Source organism: Microtus pennsylvanicus, chromosome 10 (genome assembly GCF_037038515.1).
Source record: "Microtus pennsylvanicus isolate mMicPen1 chromosome 10, mMicPen1.hap1, whole genome shotgun sequence".
Taxonomy (NCBI): domain Eukaryota; kingdom Metazoa; phylum Chordata; class Mammalia; order Rodentia; family Cricetidae; genus Microtus; species Microtus pennsylvanicus.
The window spans coordinates 34,188,646-34,207,864 of NC_134588.1; the positions used below are offsets into that span (position 1 = coordinate 34,188,646).

Genomic DNA, 19,219 nt, shown 5'->3' on the forward strand with positions numbered 1-19,219 from the left:
TGATATATTTTGAAATATGAATTTTAATTCTCATAATATTTTTGCCTGTTTACTGGGCACCTGTGAATCTCAATGGATGTATTCATTGTGTTATGCTCAGACACATTGAGCATTGGTAAGTGGCTTGTCTGTAACCTCTCATGTGTTAACTTAAATAATTTGTACAAACATCTGACTATGTGTTTTGTTAAGATTGAATATTCTCTAATTTGAATTTTTAGAAATCAATTTCTTTTTTCCAATATTGGTTATGTTCTTAAAATGTGTGATATTATAAAGTTCATGGGTGTGTGAATCACAAAGTTGCATTACTAAACTATCAGAATGAGTGCTAGCTCCTCATCAGTGCTATAAGTTATGCTTTGCTGTGGTGCATGCTGGGAAAATGTAAGCTATTGATTGTTCTGGCCTCTGGCTTCAACAAGGACCTAAATAACTGTATAGGAAGTGTTTTTAAATCCTTTGTCATCAGGTTGGATATAAAACTGCAATGATTATGAATTTGAAACATTTCGCAGATATGACTGAATTTCTAATTTTAACTTTGGTTATTTAATTATATTATTTAAATATGTCTTACTTGCACATGAAGGATATTTATGTGATACATGTAGGTAGGCAGATGAGGCTGCTCTTCATTTTAACTCAGAGTGGGGGAAGATGGACTGAGCTGCTGGATTTCAGTCCCCTCGCTGAGGGTGACGGAAGGGTTCACGTTACCGGCACCCCACCTTGCTATTTCACATATACTTCCATTACTTATCTTCTCTGTTTTGCAATTTTTAAATAGTCATTGGTCTGAAAAGACACCTTTTCAAATGTATTTGTATGTTTTGGTAATAATATACAATATGGATGGATTTTACTGAAAATTTCACTTTTTAAAGCTAGTATGGGATGATTAATTTATAGTTAATAATTACTCATACATTTAAGTTCTCTTTTCATCAGTTGTGGCTGACAGAAACCTAGTGTTGACTGAATCTACCAGATGTCCTTCTCACATTGGCTGTTGCATTATGATGGGAAATCCCACTTTGTTGGTGTTTCATGCAAGAATAAACCATTATCTACACTGAATACTTATTACCTGAACAGTGGTTTCATGCTTCGTTGTTCATCTGACTTCAGAGAGCTTCCTATACCATGAGAGTGAGGGGAGGAAGCAGCAGGTTTTATACAACCCTCCACACCAATTCCTCAGATCCTCTCAGAACCATGCTTACCCGCATCCTTTGTCTGTGAGGACGGAAGACATTTCTGCTCCTGCTTAAGCTCCAGGCCATTGTCTTGATCAGGACCCCACTCCTCCTGCCTTGTTAGTGACCTTGGGTCTCTTCTCTCTTGGATTTTCATTAGGTCATTGGTTCCTGTAAGCACACACAGGTACATACTGCTATCTAAGAAGGGCGTCTAGCAGAATCTCCTTTCTCTGCTCTCAGCATGTACAGCCTTGCTTCGTTCCTTCTCTTGGACACAGACCTCTTGCCCAGTGCGTGGCCCAGGTTCTGTCTGCCTCTTTTCTCTGCCCCGCTGTTCTTACTATGGCTGTGCACCTTTAAAAGGTGCTCGTTCTGCAGCCATCACTTCTCTATGACTGTCAGCACTTGTCAGTTTTTGTTTTCTTTATTCATCTCCAGGAGAATGCCACTCCCCGTGACGCCCAAGATGGGAGTTGTGCTGTCCTTCTACCTGGCTATTCTTTCTCCTTTGGTTGCTGCCACTTCTCCTCTTGCCAACCCAGCCCCGTCTCTTTAGAATGTCTCCCTGCTACATTATATTCTTGGTATGTTAAATTTTGCTTACTTTTTAGAAAGGATACCCTCTTTCTTTTTATTCAAGATATCATGTATTTTGTTTCTCCAGGCTAGGATGTTTCCTGTTGCCCAAATAATCCATTAGTGATGATTAGATTCCTTTAATCTAATAAAGGTTCATATGGAGGACCTCTTTCCTAGTTAGTGGTACTATTGCTATGTGACACCATCACCAAAGCAAGTTGGGGAGGAAAGGGTTTATTTGGCCTATACTTCCACATCATAGTCCATCACTGAAAGAAGTCAGGGAGGGACCTGGAGGCAGGAGCTGATGTAGAGGCCATGGCGGGATGCTGTTTACTGATTCATTCCCCTTGGTTTGCTTAGCCTACTTTCATAAAACCTAGGACTACCCCTCAGGGGTGCCACCATCCACAATGGACCGGACCCTCCCACATCAATCACTAATTATGAAAATTCTTACAGACTTGCTTGCATCCTGACTTTTCGAATGCATTTTCTTAATTCAGCGTCATAACACACGCATGCATGCACGCACACACATACACTCACTTTCTTTTCTTTTTCTTTTTTTGAGACAGGGTCTCTCTGTCCTGGAACTCACTATGTAGACCAGGCTGGCCTTGAACTCATAGATCTCCACCTGCCTCTGCTTCTTAAGTGCTGGGATTAAAAAGTGTACACTACCATACCCTGTCTATATATGCTTTTTTAAAAAAATTATTTATTTATTAAGGATTTCTGCCTCCTTCCCGCCACCGCCTCCCATTTCCCTCCCCCTCCCCCAATCAAGTCCTCCTCCCTCATCAGCTCGAAGAGCAATCAGGGTTCCCTGACCTGTGGGAAGTCCAAGGACCACCCACCTCCATCCAGGTCTAGTAAGGTGAGCATCCAAACTGCCTAGGCTCCCACAAAGCCAGTACGTGCAGTAGGATCAAAAACCCATTGCCATTGTTCTTGAGTTCTCAGTAGTCCTCATTGTCCGCTATGTTCAGCAAGTCCGGTTTTATCCCATGCTTTTTCAGACCCAGGCCAGCTGGCCTTGGTGAGTTCCCAATAGAACATCCCCATTGTCTCAGTGTGTGGGTGCACCCCTCGCGGTCCTGAGTTCCTTGCTCGTGCTCCCTCTCCTAAATGTAGGGATCCAGTTTAACTTTGCTATGGTATCTCCATAGGTGAAAAAGTTAAAAAAAACCACACATTTTCAAAAGGGCTACTAATTTTTATTTAATAATTTCTATTAATTTATTTTCAAAAGACATTCCTTTCTTAGCAGCATTTCTTGAATTTACCAAGTGAAGGATTCTTCAAGTTCAATTGAATTGTCAAACCCTAGACAGTCTTTGACATTCTGCTCATGAGTCAGGAGTCAATGGGTTTAGTTCTGAATGAAATAGGTGGAACTTAGTTAGATGGGCCACAGAAGTACTTATTATTGGGAAATATTCCAAGTTAAGTTCTCTGGAGCCAAGAAAGCTCCAATCTTACTTAGCCAGCTGTTTGAGGAGGCTAAGAACGTCTCATGCTTTGGCCACAGTTTCCTTGTACATAAACATCATTCTGTAATGTGAGTGAATCAAGCTTGGAGAAAGCTGTCATCAGAGAGCTGCAGAGATGGCTCAGCACTTAAGAGCACTGGCTGCATTTCACCTGGTGGCTCACAACTGTCTGTAATTCCAGTTTCAGTGAAGTCATTGCTCCCTTCTGACCTCCTTGGGCACCAGGCACATTTGATGTACACATCCACACATCCAGGCAAAACACTTATACACATAAAATAGATGTATATATTTAAAAAAACAAATCTGTACTCAAGAGAAATACAAAGATTGTACATTCTATTTTTTCTGGAGTAAATAGTGTCTGAACTCTGGTTTTCTAGATGCATAATAGTAAAGAAACTGTATATTTAACTCATCTTTGAATTCCCCAGAATCAAAGAGATTTTATTAATTGATGGGAATTAGGAAGTATTGTTTTTATCCTGTGATTTTTTTGTTTAGTATAATCCACACTAGTATTTTTATTTTAATTTTTTGCTTTTTATTAAGGGCTAGAAAGTGTGAAATATCAAATTAAAGGATTTTTCTTTATTTTTAAAAATCACAGTTTAAAAGCATTTGTGCTCATGTGGAAACAGTAATTTTGACTATCTGCAGGATTACTGACTTAACAAGCATTTGTGTACTTATGCTGTAACTATGTGAGGATGAAGTGACACATTTTTCTTGTCAGCAGCGGTGCTTCTGGGTAGGTAGGGTGTGGAGTCTCCCCAGACTCTGACTGGTGGGACGAGCACAGGGTCCCTGTCACAGCTTCGCAACCCCACTAGCAGCTCCTATCCCTTGTCCCTTAAGAGCAGCATAAAATCGGTCCTGACACATCAGATGAGGATCTGGAGTAATCCTCAGGGAAGAGAAATTCAGGCTTTGTTTGAAGTGACAAAATCGGATTATTTTTCTCAGGTCTTTTGTTCCTTTGCGGTACTCTGAAAGGATGCTACAAACATGTAGTTGAAATATAACCATATAAGCAGTAACTAAGTTAATCCATTTCAGAATGTGGGTGCACATGAGTCTAATGCAGTTTTGCATGCTGCTGAAGGATGAGGTTTATTTAATGAAAATAAATAGGATATTTTCCACTAGATGTTTAATCCAATAAACCTTTCATATAGTCATTTGTTTTCCTTCTGTGAAAATGTAGTGTCTAGAAAAAGATGAATGAATGAGCAAGGGGTGCGTGAAAAGCGAGGCAGCCAAAGCATATTTAGCTAACTGCAGCCAGCAGTAAAACCAGACTGTGGGGCTGTGCAACTGGTAACCATCCCGAGGTCAGACGTAGGCCTAAGAAACTGCTCATATTCTGAAATAGCAACTGACTCTAAAGTTGCGGTTGATGGAAAGGGATAGATAAATATCTGCCTCAAAGCACACCCCATGCTATGTGACTAGCCTGCCTCTGTGTGATTTGTTTTTATTACCAGTAATTTACTGTCATACTTTCTTCCTGAAGATTTTTCTGTGTACTTTTTTCTTATGATCTCTCCGTTTTGGTAAAAGTGCCACACAAACCTAAACAATTTGGGATGTAATTATCTATAGGATCTGTAAGATAATTCTTTCTGAAGATTTTCACTTGATCTTTGATGTTTTTCACATTAATTTCCAAAATGTAAACATTTGTTTTATATGAATGAAGACAAAGCATCTGATGTTGCTCTTCATATATTTCTAATGATTCGTTTTATGTAAGATTTCTGCATTGCTTATTTGTGTTGATTTATGTGGAAAGCTTTAATTTCTTAATTATTATTTAATTAAAATTTTTTTGTGGAAAACATGCTTTGTTTTCAAGTGAAAAACAATCTTATTTGAACTACGTGTGAAGTACTAGAGTCAGCTCATGTTTAAAGTGCTGCTAGACGTCTTTTGGAATTTGGAATTAATGTTTAAGAAAGTTTGCACCCCGATTTTTAGTTTTAAAAATGCACCATAAGATGGTGGCAGTTGTGCAATTGAGCTGTAGTTGCCCACTGGATACACAGAACCAATCTCTGGCCCCTGAGGCCCTTTACTTGGGGTAGAGTTGAGATTGACAGCACTTGGTGTGTTAGCTCTATCATGGGTTTCAGCAGCCCTTTTCCAGAGATGCTATTAATCCATTCTTAGCTACCCTTTAAAAACTCATTTGAAATATTCTTTTAGGCAGAATTACGTACATGACCTAAATACTTACTCGTACTAATCAAAGCCAGCAACACCACCCTTTACCACATTTAGAAAGGGGTCTGGGAGAAGTGAAAGGAAACAGGTGTATGAGTGTTTCTAAAGCTGTTGATACTGCAGCTAGAGATCCACACACAGAAATCACATTTATTTCCTGAAATAGATTGCAAAATCAAACTTATTTTTAAAAGGCTGTCTTAAATCTACCTAGTAGCTTACCTACTACTCAGGATTAGAGTTTAAATATGAGCATTTAAAACTGAATAAAGCAAAACTAATTATTGACATCGTATATTCTTCATGGGAATTTAGAATGGAATGTTTTGGTCTAGTCTCTGAGACTGTGTTTGATTATTATTACTACTTACTACTTTTACATTTTATTTTCAAGCCATAACTTGTGTTTTTATAAAGTATTTTAATTGAAAATGTATTATATTACATTAGACCCCAAGGCATGCAAATAGATTGTTAAAAGAAATGATTTTTAGTAGCATGAATTTAAGTTATGAATTTTATTTCACTCTATTGCTAAGATTATTTAAACCTAAATGTCAAAATATTTAATCTTATAAGATATAGAGAAATTAACCTTAAAATTGTGTTAAAATATGAAAATTGATCATTTTAAGGATGTTGGCATCTTCCTGCGCTTCCTTTACTGACGTGTGTCGATTGTTTGCAGGTCCTGCGATACTGTGGAAATTCCCAGAGGACTTTGGAGACCAGGTTGGGAACAGAATTTAAAAACTTTTTAAATTGAAACACTCTATTGTTACTATGAACTGCTGATACTGTATATGAATAGCTGCAATTATTTTTCTTGATAAAATTTGAGAAAGACAAAGTATGGAGAATATACAGAGGAGTTGTTAGTGACCTTGCAGGTGAGTTAAGAAGTACTTACAGTGAGAATCATAGCAGCTGGGTGTCTATGGTCTCAACATAGTTCTACATTTTCATCTAGGGGATATATATTTGGGTACAATAAAAGCTCCCAGTCATAAAAACTTAACACTATTAATTTTTGGTTGGATATACCCATTATTTCTGTACACTTAGAAAAAAGTGTAATGATATAAATCAGTTTTTGTCACAATGATTTTGGAATCACATTTAGAAATTGAATTAGGACTATTTCCTTATTTTTGAATAATTTTTATCACTTTATTTTCTTAGAAAGCTAAAATGTCAGAAGGAAACTACAGGACGAATTTCTTGGTTGGCATTTTTTAGTCTTCTGTAGTTCTTTAATACTTACTATGACCAAAACCCAACTACTTTGATGTGAGTGCATAGAAAAATATTTTAAAATTTATGTTATGGGAATATCACTTTGAGATTGAATTATAGTTTGCGCTAATTTGTTTTGGTGAAATTCCCCAGATACCTAATAAATAAGTTCCATTCTTTTGCCTAAAAAGAAGTGAGATAATAACAGTTGTATCACTGTTTAAGTAATCTCACCAGCTCATACTTTTAGTTCTCAGGTATGATTTCCACAATTCGCAAAAAGTCAATCTCACAAAAGTGTATCATTACAAGTATTTATTCAGAAATAGTATGCATGATTTTGAATATTGTGAAAGGATAATTTTCGAGATTAGAATGTCAACCTGAAAGATGGGAAATTGGGAGTCAACTTGAACGAACCAATTAAATGGGCATGTTAGGTACTGATCATGTCTGTTGCCCTTGACCGTGACTTCAAAGAAAAAGGGTATTTATTCTTAAGTTGCTTTTAGCCTTTAGTGAATGATGGATTTATAAATATCGTAAATATTCTTATAAGTCCTTCCAGTGAAGGGGTGACTTTGACATAAGCAACTAAGTGTGTTTATATTCTTCAGTGATTCCGGACTCTTTCTACCGGTCTGAAATGCTTGTTTCTTTATCTCCTCAGTGTCTTTTGTCCACTGCCCTACAAGCATCCTCATGTCCCCTTTCAAGTGTTATTACATTATTTTTATTTCTCCCTTTAAAACTTTTCCTTAGAATCCTTGGGACCCTAGGGAGGCCTAACTTGGTATCACATATGAAGATACATACTTGCCTGTCCACCTGAGCAGACTTTAGTGTGATCACCTGTTGCTGGTCCTCTTGGTTAATAAAATGCTGTTTGTGCATTTTGATATAATACATCTGTCAGTGTTCCTGCATTTGGTCTAAGGCAGGAGCAGTTCACTGTGTTAGTGGCGGTGATGCCCATAAACCCCAGGGATTCAGTGTACTTTAGTCCTCACAGTCTTTGGTTTTGTCTTTTCGAGTACAGTCTCCCTGTGTGGCCCTGACTGGCCTGGAACAGATCGCCTCTCCTCTGCCTCCAGAGTGCTGGGACTAAAGGCTTTTGCCACCAACAGAGCATCATCACAGTCTTTTAAGATTTTTATTAGCATTTAGTAATTGTACAAAATGATAGATTTCATTATGACATTTCATAATATGTATAGTACACTTTGATCATCTTCAGTTCCCTGCTTCACCCTGCTCCCCTCTCCCACTTTCCCTAACTGTACCTCCAAATCCTCCTACTGCTTTCATATATTATTTCTGTTTTCTTTAATTACTATTGTTAATATATACACATATAAATATGACAGTATCAACCTACCAAATCAGTTTAATATTGCTTATATGCATGTTCTTAGTGCTGACCACTTGGGACTGGATAACATATCAGGGGCTCATCCCTGGGGAAGATGGATTCTCTCTCTTAGCAGTCATTCATTGCCTATAGCTCTTAATATAGTAGTGGGGCTTTATAAGATTTCCCTCTTCCTCATTGGCACGTTGACTTTATTGTTATGGACCAGGTTTTATTTAGGCTACTACATTGCTGAGATTTCACCTTAATCTTAAACCCCAACGTGAAAATGAATTCTTATGAGGCTTTCTTGAGCTTCTACAGCAACCTGTGTGTAATTTCATAGATTATTTTTTGTATCTCAAGAGCTATCCTCCTTCCTCTTTGCCACCTCCCTCCCTCTCATTTTTTTTTCCGTTTAGTTTCCACATACCACTGTGGCTGTCACATAATAAAGTGTGGATAGATGTTTATTTGGTTGAATGAGTGACATATTAAATAAAGAAAGTTGAGTAAACTCATGATAAGTTATCTTGACCACAGTGGGAAAAACAGGCAATTAATGTTCTAGGAAGTCTAGTCTGAGAGCTCCGTGTAAAGCTCGGTTTAGAAAGAGCTCAAGGGATATGCCAAATATAATGGGGTTTCATTAAAGTATGAATGAAAGATGTGGCTTTGATGAGGAGTTTGCAGCTTGAAGTTTAGAGTGCTCACCACTGACTCCTGATGAGTTCCTGACCAGGGTTCCTCCTCCTCCCTTTCGTTTCCATAGATAAAAGTACTGAGAAGGCTGCTGGAACAGGCCAGATGCTTCAGTTACTGCAGCCGCATTAGCAACGTGCCGTTCAGTAGCAAATCGTGTAGGAAGTATCTGGAAAGTTTAAATTATAATCTTAAGTGTGTCATCGGAAAGACATTTTCACGTGTGCATTTCAGCTGTGTCCTTTTGGGGCTTTCCTTTGTAGAGGCTGCCAGCTAGCTGCCTGACAGTCAGGCTCGGCAGTTCACACTGTCTTTTATGTTCAACCAAGTGTAGCTGTCTCACTGTGCGGTTTAGAAGGAATGCCTCTTGAACATGTGACCACTTAGAGTTTATATATTCATTCATTTTTCTCTCCCTGACTGACTTAAAAAGAAATTTGGATAATGCAAAGATTTTCATGATTTAACACTGAGCAGTATTGATATATGGGTATTTTGTAATTTTATTTAGTATGTCACTTATGAAGACCTAAGTTATTTGGCAATAACTTATTGATTTTAGTATAACAAAATAATTATGAGCAGTTATGGACTATTCAGAAATTAATTTTTAAAATATTTTTTGCTTGGTACAGTCACAAGCTGACTTTTGATGTGAAAGTCAATTTTATTTCACTGCTCTTGTGAGGATGTGTGTGCATACACATGTATGTGTTTGGACAGGCCTATTCCTATGACAACATGATTAACTTTTAAGAATATCAGATTTTTTTAAAGAGAATAGGTTAATATAAAAATTATAATTATATTTGGATGCTTACTTTGTTTCATATTTCAAACATTTTATAGCTATCTTAGTAACATTAGAATGCCAGTTCTTGTCAGTGTGCTTTTGGTTGGTAGGAATATACAGGACTATGTTCTTCATATGTATTGAGAAGAGAATCAGATTGTCAACTATTATTATGAAGATGTGATTTAGTTCCTTTGCAGGTACAGTGTTGGAAAATTTAATATAAAACATGACTACACTCTTAAGTTACTGTAAATGTGTTTTATATTTTTGAATTGTTGAACTTAAATTTTTCATTGCCAACAGTAGGGAGCTAATTTGGAAAAACAGTGATATTTTCTAAATTTTGTTTTATGAAATAGGTCTTTTCTGGCAGTGGAACTAACATGCTCTCACAAGTTTGTAGTGAAAAGTATTTAAGAAACATTTGGCATTGTATTTGAATATTAAAATGCATTTAACATTAACTTTGTATTTGAAACCCTATTAAAAATGACATAACTGTTCTGCTGAAGGATGAAAATTTTTTACTTTAGTGAGCTTCTAGAGGTAGGGTAGTTATATTTTATTTTATATTAATGAACTTGCTCTAACTCTACAAATGATTTAGTCCAGATAGGCAGGCATGACTTTACTCTGGCAGCCTGTAGAAGTAAAGTCATATGTGATTCAGTCGAAATAAATACAAGTTTTTTTACAGAAGCTTTTTTATTGGCAAAAGTCAAGTTCTACAGCATGTTTGAGGGAAGCAGAATGGACAAATGACATTTCCATAGTGACGTCATATAGGTTCTCCCAAACAGACTGAACAGTGTGGAGTCTTAGGTAAAGAGTTTGTTGCTCTGGCAGGTCAGAACTCTACATGTAAGTTCATTTTTACTTTTTTTTTTTTTTTAAAAAAAAAGTTGAAGTTAGTTGAGTATGAAACAAAAGATGGATAGAGTAAGATATCTAGATGTTACTTTATGGAAATAATGCCTGTTGAAATTGCTATAAAGCCTTGGGTTCACACGGACAAGGCTATGTTGAATCAGCCTTGCTCATATCTGCATGCTGTTATAAAAATGAGTCTTAAACAATTCTTTAGATTTAAGCAGAATGGGGCCTGGGATGAGCAGAATGAGTACTCACTGATTGTACCCTTCTGTATTTAGGGACTGCTCGCTCCTTTCTCAACATATCCTTAGCAGACAGGCTTTTAAAAAGAAGTATTGTTGGTTGCTTCTCAGAGTTTAAAGTTCTTGCCTGAAATAGTTCTGCAAACAAGTGGTGTGAAGACACTTCACGACTAAAAAATTTAAGTTTCAAACTACTCTATAGCAGCTAAAAATGCTGAGCTTGGTCAGCATATGGTACTAGCTAGCCTCATACCCACCCGCTCTTTTGTTGTCTTGTTATTGTTGTAGGGCTTAATGACAGTTGTAAGCCATAGTTGGGGATGTGGGGGTTAGTCCACCCTGGGGAGAAGAGGAGGAAACTGCAGTGTGGATTATGGAAATATGGATTGATCTAAAAAGAAACCTCTTTTTAAAGAAAGGGGCTCCCTCAAAGGAAAGCTCAGAGAAACCAATGAAAAGATGATGGAATATGATGTAAAAATGATCACTTGAAATCTTTCTTTCATTCCCAGCTGCTGTATTTTGGAGAAAAGAAATGCATTTGTATATTAAGAGAGAACTAAAAGAGCCAGATGAATAGCAATATTTATTAGGTATATTTTCATGTTGATTCAGATAAGTTATGTGCATTTTAATAGACTTTACATATGCTAGACACTTTAAGTCTTGAGAAGTATAATGTCGGATGTTCAGTATAAATACTTTAAGGAGAACACTAATTCTGGCCCTTTTTATATAGACCTATTTGCAAAAATGAGCTTCCTGGTTCTTACATATTTTCTTTAACAAATTGTACTACTGAATATTTTATTTAAAATATAAATTATTCAGTTTTCTTTAAACAGCTATCCAAATATTATACAATTTTATGTTTGTTCCATTGTGTTTTTTCCATAGTGATTATAACTTATTTTGATTTGTACTGATTGATAATATATACTTTTATCTTAAACCTGTTTGCCTAGAATAAGAGACCAATGGAGTGTAGCAGTCATTTTCACAAAACATAGACACAGGGATTCGTGCAGCTTTAGTTAGTTTTTGATACACTTGTGTACAAAGAGAATCAAATGTGTGCAGTTTGAAACTCAATATTAGTGAAGAGTTAGCATTCAGGTGTATAAAGGAGACTCTGGGAAGAAGACCACAGCTTTAAGGCTGTATGTTTCCAGTTTGACTGTGCTAGGTTTTCTAGTGTATGTATCCTTCAAGTACTAGGAGGATCTAAGTGTGCTTCAGGAAAGGTGGTGACACAGAATTCACCAGTGCAAGAGAGTCTGGGAGGTGAGGTTTAACGACAAGGATATCTGCTTCTACAGACCCCTACTATTTCTGTGATTCCATAATGAGAAAGTTAGTTTGATAACCTTATGTGCTATGGCTTTTTCTAACTGTTTTGTTCTGTAGGAGATGGGTAATATGTATCTAACTTCCTTCCTCTTTTATATTTTAGAGACTCCTGCTGGCTATTTAGGACCATTTAATGCTTTGCATTTTAAATTGCAAAAATTTAGAAAGCTTCTTTGGAGTTAATTCAGTAGCAAAACACTTTGACTAGATTTATTATTCAGCTAGGGAATAAGCCCCACGTTTTGAGATTTGGGGCATGGAGAAGTAACACGGATGTAAAACACAAGCCTTGCTCTGACGAACTGGGGAAAGTTGGTGTGAAGTGTGTAAACATGGTGTTGAGGATAGATACACAGGAGATTGAGCCAGACGATGTAGAACTTCATGCCTATGCTTCCTGCTCTTGGTATATAAGAAGTAAATAATGAGAAAGGGCATTTAATCAGGTGTTTCCACTTGGTCATCTGTGCACTAGGATAGTAACTGAAGGCTAGGAACTTGCTTGAGACATGGTGGCTTTCTTGTATTTGTTCAAACTGCACTAAGGGAAAGTCAAATAGATAAGGTGAAGGGTGTATCTGCAATCTTCTCTAGTGTCTCTGTTGTGTAGGAAAAAGTACTTTACACCTGATGTGTGCCATGCACACAATTATAAGAGGTCTCTGGAACTTAGCTCATGCAGGTGGACATTATCCCTAGTCTGCTGAGCACCATTCCACTTTCTGCTTTGGTGAATTTTGCTGTTTCAGATACTTCATTTATTTTTCTGCAAGATTTTATTTCATTTAGCATGATTGTCCTCAGACAGCACAATCTTAGAGTAAGAAACATAATATTCAGTCAGGTAAAGACCCAGTCAGTACTGGAGACTAAGAAGAGTATAGATAGACACTCGGAAGGACCACACTGGGTCAGATGATGAATGCCAACATTCATCATCTGACCCATGAAGATGGAACCAGCCTATGTTTGGCAACCCCCAGGGGACTTTTCTGAGGTCAGGGCCAGCCAGCATTCACTAACTTATTTCTGAAGGATCACCAAAGAGCACTGAAGGATTACCAGTATCTGTGACACAGCCTCACAAAGGAATGCCCAGGTGTGTGACAGACACCTGTAAACCTCAGAAAGGAATTCCTGAAGACGAGAGACAGGACTTGGCATGCAAGCTGGGCTGTATTAGTACTTTATGCCCTTATACAGCCCTCTCTTCACTTTTATCTTTTATTTAATACCCAGTTAAACAGAGTCTCATGTATGTGTACGATGACAATGAGATAGTGTATGTAATCCCCTCTCCTCCCTCCAGCTTCCCTCATATCTCCTGTAGCCTGTAGCATGCCCAAACCTCTAACCTCATGTTTTGTTTGTTTGTTTGATTGTTCTTTTTTGGCTAGCTCACTAAGTCGAGTTGAGCTGCCCATATGCGAATGCATGAGGCCATCCACCAGAGTGTGGAAAACCTACTGGTCAGTGGTCACATCCTCAGGGGAAAAAAAGTGATTCTCTTTTCCCCCAAGCTGTCTATTGCCAATAGCTTCTCAGTAAAAGGTGGGGCCTGGGGTGACCACAGCTGCTGTGAATTCATGAGAGTGACAGTTGTCATGTCCAGAAGACAGCACTTCATAGCATTTTTTTTCCCCTCTGGCTCTTATGTTCTTTCTGCCTCCTTTCCCACAATGTTCTCTGAACTTTGGTGTGTGTGTGTGTGTGTGTGTGTGTGTGTGTGTGTGTGTGCCGCTCGCTGTCCCATTTAGCACTGAGCACTCATGCTCAGTTCTTAAGCTCAGAACTTTGATCATTAACTTCTGCCCACTGCAAAAAGAAGCTCTTTAGAAAAGGTTGAGAACAGCCCTAGACTGTGAATATAAATACTTATTTATATTATAGTACCAACCATGAAATTCCCTTCTGTGGAGCTAGCCTCATTTCCAATCAGAAAACATTTAGTTACCCTGTAACAGTAGTACAGTATTGTATCAGCGAGTGCGTGGTATTTGACAGGTCAGTATTGCACCATGTGAGTCCAGTACTTGCTAAGACCTGTGGTGTTTTCTCTCCTCCAGCAGGATCCATAGCTCTTTCCTGCACTATAAAAGCAGGAAACAGAGAGAAGTCTCCTGGTGTGCTGGAGCTTGAATTCTCTATGTCCTACAGCCAAAGTGTGTGGTGTCTATAACTGCAGGACCTTTCCATGCAGTTATGGTGGGTAACCAAAGGCATTGGCCATAAACGGTGTTGTTCTGGAGGTTTCTGGGGACTCCCTGGTCAAAAACTACTAGGACTAACTGGATTTTAACATGTCTAAGAGTGAAAATAGATCCATATCTATCACTGCACAAAACTCAAGTCCAAATGGATCAAAGACCTCAGCATGTAGCCAGCCAAACTGAACCTCATAGAAGAGAAAGTGGGAAGTACACTCAAACGCATTGGCACAGGAGACCACTTCCTAAATGTAACCCCAGTAGCAGAGACACTTAGAGAAACGATTAATAAATGGGATCACCTGAAACTGAGAAGCAAAGGACACAGTCAACAAGACAAAACAACAGCCTACAGAATGGGAAAAGATCTTCACTAACCCCATGTCAGACAGAGGTCTGATCTCCAAAATAAACAAAGAACTCAAGAAATTGGTCATCAAAAGAACACATAATCCAATAAAAAAAAATGGAGCACAGACCTAAACAGAGAACTCTCAACAGAGGAATCTAAAATGGCTGAAAGACATTTAAAGAAATGCTCAACATCCTTAGTCATCAGAGAAATACAAATCAAAACAACTCTGAGATTCCATCTTACACCTGTAAGAATTGCCAAGATCAAAAACACTGATGACAACTTATGCTGGAGAGGATGTGGGGTAAAGGGAACACTCCTCTATTGCTGGTGGGAGTTCAAGCTGGTACAGCCCCTTTGGGTATCATTATGGCGATTTCTCAGAACATTAGGAAACAACCTTCCTCAAGACCCAGTAATACCACTTTTGGGTATACACCCAAAGGATGCTCAATTGTACCACAAGGACATGTGCTCAACTATGCTCATAGCAGCATTGTTTGTCATAGCCAGAACCTGGAAACAACTTAAAAGCCCCTCGACCAAAGAGTAGATAAAGAAAATGTGGTATATTTTCACAATGGAGTCCTACACAGCAGAAAAAAATAATGACATCTTGAAATTTGCAGGCAAATGGATGGATCTAGAAAACATCACATTGAGTGAGGTAACCCAGACCCAGAAAGTCAGATATCATATATACTTATTCATAAGTAGTTTTTAAACAAAAATCCAAAGAAAACCAGCCTACAAATCACAAGCCCAGAGAACTTAGATAACAATGAGGACCCTAAGAGGACATAAATAGATCTAATCTATGTGGGAAGTAGAAAAAAAATTAAGCTCTCCTGAATAAATTGGGAGCATGGGGACCATGGGAGAGGATTGAAGGGGAGGATAGAGGCAGGGAGGGAAGCACAGAAAGGTGTATTGCTGAATAAAAATCCATAAAAAAAGGAAAAGAACTGCTAGGGAAGTCTCCTATGGCTGGTCCTGTGATTTTATCTAGTAACCTGTGTCTCCTGGAGCACCATTGTTCACCCATGCAAGATCATTCCCTTTGAATTCCCTTTGTCTAAAGTTGTATTTTGCAACTAACTTATTTTCAAAGGCTTTTGTTATACATCCTTAGTTTTGGTTGACACACTTTTTGTCTTTTCCTCTTGTCCGTTCCTAATTAATGCTGAAACTCCCGTCTTTTATTTCACGTGCACTGTACCATCTCTCCAATTATTTTTAGATTGGATTTCTTTTCCAACTAGTCCTTTCACTCTACCTTTAGGTAAAACTGCCGCTTGTCCGACATCGCTTGTCAGTACCTTTCCCCTTCACTTTCCTCCTGTATTTTCTCTCCTCCAAATATTGTTGAGACTTGGCCATAGGTAGTTTCTGAGATCAGATGAAATAGATCAGGGTACTATAGCCCTAGACCTCTGTAACCTTTTTTTTTGTCAACAACACAATACTAATTACTAGTCTGATTTTTTTCCTTTTTGCTTCCCACTCACTCATAGTAACTAATATTATTGTATGCTTCATTATGATCAGTGTTCCTTTATTTCATAAATGATGAGCACTTAAGTTTGCTTATTTTTTGGTTATGACTGTGTTTCCATAATGATCTACCCATATGATAGTGGCTGTTTTTGAAGACAGTATTCTCTGACGTTCTACCATAGTGTAGCAGAACAGAATAATACCTCAGCCCTACTACAACCTTGATTCTCTTGAACATTGCCAACATCTCTGTTAAATAAAAGTGATTTAAACCAATTTATCCTGTGGCATAATCCCACGTGAGCACATCTCAGTGAGAATAACACAGGAAGTGTGAAAACTCCAGGCAGTCCAGCTCCTCCAAAGCTTACTCATCACACAGTAATGGCCTCCAATGAGACTGTCAGATGAAATCTCAAGCAAATCATTCAGAAGAAATCAAAGAGTGCATGAAGCATGGGCCAACACACACGCGTGCGCGCGCGCACACACACACACACACACACACACACACACGCACACCCCTCAGAGAATCAGAGAAGACACTAAAAATGATTTCTATGTGACAACAAAGAAAACAACAATGGAAGTCACTACAGGATATGAAAATTAGAATTTAGTAAATCAATAGAAATATGGAAGAAAAACCAACTGAAAAACTGGAAATGAAAAGTTCAGTAAGTCAGTGGAAAACTTCAACAGTAGAATAGATCAGGGTGAGCACAGAGTATTAAAACTTGAAGACCAAGTAGAGGAATTACAGCATTCAGATAACAAGAAAACATAATAAAATATGAACTGATCACATTTGATATGTTGTCACTTATGGAAATAACAAATCTAAGAGTTGTGAGCTTAGAAAAAAATTTTAATGCTAAATAGAGAGAAAATATTTTGAGTAAAATTATAGCAGAATGTTTCCCAAATTAGGTATGAGAGGCATTTAAAATCAACAAATAGAAGACACTGGGTAAACAAATTCCCATATTGTATCAAATTAAAATACTAAATGCATAGAACAAAGAAAGTGTATCGATAGCTTCAAGTAAAACCAACTCACATAACAGACCCAACACAGCTCTTAAATATATAGCCCAGGCCCACCGACCTGCTCAGGCATGGCACTGCCAACAGTGGACTGGTTCTTCCCATATCAGTCACTAAGGGAGAAAACCACTCCTACAGGCCAGGCTCACACAAGCATTTTCTCAGTTCCTTTTTCCAGATGGCCCTAGTTTGTGTCAAGTTGACAGAATCTTACCAGCAGTCTCTCTAAATACATTCCACATAGCTCTCTCCTCACTCGCTGCATCTGCTTCATGGACCTTCTCAAGTCTTCTAATGATAAAAATTTATTTTGAAGTTTTGATAGTGAAGTTAATTTGAATTAACCATCTAAACAATATTAATATGAAAACATTCAGTGTGTCTTCTGATTTGAGGAGGGGTAAATATGAGTTTAATATTTCTAATTAAAATAGCCAAACAGAAAAAAAAGTGAAAACCAAGAGGAAAAATATCATACTGGGCTCAGTTATCCTGCTTATTATATTTTCCTCAAGTTTAAAGTAGAATCTGTATGTTGAAAACACTTCTTAAAAAGACTCTGAGGCTCTCTGTAATTTCCCATAGCCTCTTCGGTAATAAGGTATATCCCTGACCGAGTCCCCAGGTCGTGTGTGCCTGTTTGCCCTAGGAGGATGGAGGATGGAGTGTGACCCACAGTTTCTCTCGCCGTCTCAGAGATGCCCTGCCACATCTCAGTGCACATTGTGGGGCTTGAGCTCAGTTCTGTTACCCAAACTATTGCGGCTGAGTAGTGCTTGATTTTTTTTTTAAATTTTGGTAGAATTTATTGCTCCCTTTTATAAAGCACAGGTATATCAAATGCCTACATTTTATTATTTCTTATTTGCCCTAGATTATATTCAAATATTATCTTTAGAAAACTGCCATTTTTGAAAAGTTTGAATTAAAATTGCTAGGTAGAACTTTGTTGTAAAGATGATTCTGGAAGTTTTTTTTAATAAAATACAATTATGATATTTGAGAACTATTCTCATTTAATACTGTGTTTACATGTACATTAAAACTTTAGTGTGAATTTATTATTTGTATACTATTATTGTGGAGAACATTTAGTTCACTAAAATCTTTGTAATTACTTGTGTTAAGATTTTATTTGAAAGCAAATGAGTCTGGATTCTGGTTGTTCTTAGCTTGTCTGTGGTGAGCCTCATAGATAACTGTCTACCTTGCATGATTAATTCGCAAGGGGGCTGTGGCTCTGGGCCTAACTCAATACCACGTCGTGGGCTTATGGAAAAGTGAGAGTTGAGATGCTTTCTTCACTGGGTACTGGCTACTGCTGCTGTGTCCTTGTGTAATGTGCTGAATGCTCATGGCTCCTTCCACGACTGCATGGAAAGGACAAAAGTCAGCATGCTTAGAGTAGACCAGGAAAGACAATGCTGATTCCTGGAGGGAGATGCTGAGTTAATAGTCCCTCACTGAATCTACATCATCTCTGCTTTTGGGAGTTCAGCTGTTCTTTATTATCTTGCAACCTGCTGTTGAACTCTGCTCTAGGCTCACTTATTACACTGTTTATTGGAGGAGCAGTGATTATCCACAGGAAAGCTTCAAGATTGGGTGTGCTGACTGTCAGAGGAGACCAAACCTTTCCATCCTGCATCTCTTCCAGTTGAGGCTATTTCTGCTCCTGCTGGATAAAGTCTAAAGTCTCAGGAGTGGAGGCTTAGAGGTTTACTGAAAGAGGCACTTTGTCAAATGCAGCTATGGAAAGCAAGATAATTATGAAATTTAATTAATGATCTTGGTGAATGATTGATTATATATGAGAGTCTCAGGGGAAGGATATAAATGATTGCCATATTTTTGGGTTTTGTGTCTTTGGGGAGGATGGTGTCACTGTAACTTCAGTTGTAAACATCCTAAGTGTGAGGTGTTGGTCTGTTCCGAAAGTGATGTGGGAAAGTAAATGTGTGTGTGTGTGTGGAGAGAGAGAGAGAGAGAGAAGGGGGAGGGAGGGAGGGAGGGAGAGAGAGAGAGAGAGAGAGAGAGAGAGAGAGAGAGAGAGAGAGAGA

At 38.0% G+C, this 19,219-nt stretch overlaps 1 protein-coding gene across 4 annotated transcripts in view; it reads left to right on the plus strand.

The window, feature by feature from the left end:
• Dennd1b (DENN domain containing 1B) overlaps positions 1-19,219 on the plus strand; it is a 210,468-nt gene that overhangs the window by 49,968 nt on the left and 141,281 nt on the right. For all 4 annotated transcript variants that reach the window (XM_075988141.1, XM_075988142.1, XM_075988143.1 and 1 more), the window contains exon 3: positions 6,192-6,235. In XM_075988141.1, coding sequence (XP_075844256.1) covers positions 6,192-6,235 — 44 coding nt within the window. The remainder of the gene's footprint in view (positions 1-6,191; positions 6,236-19,219) is intronic.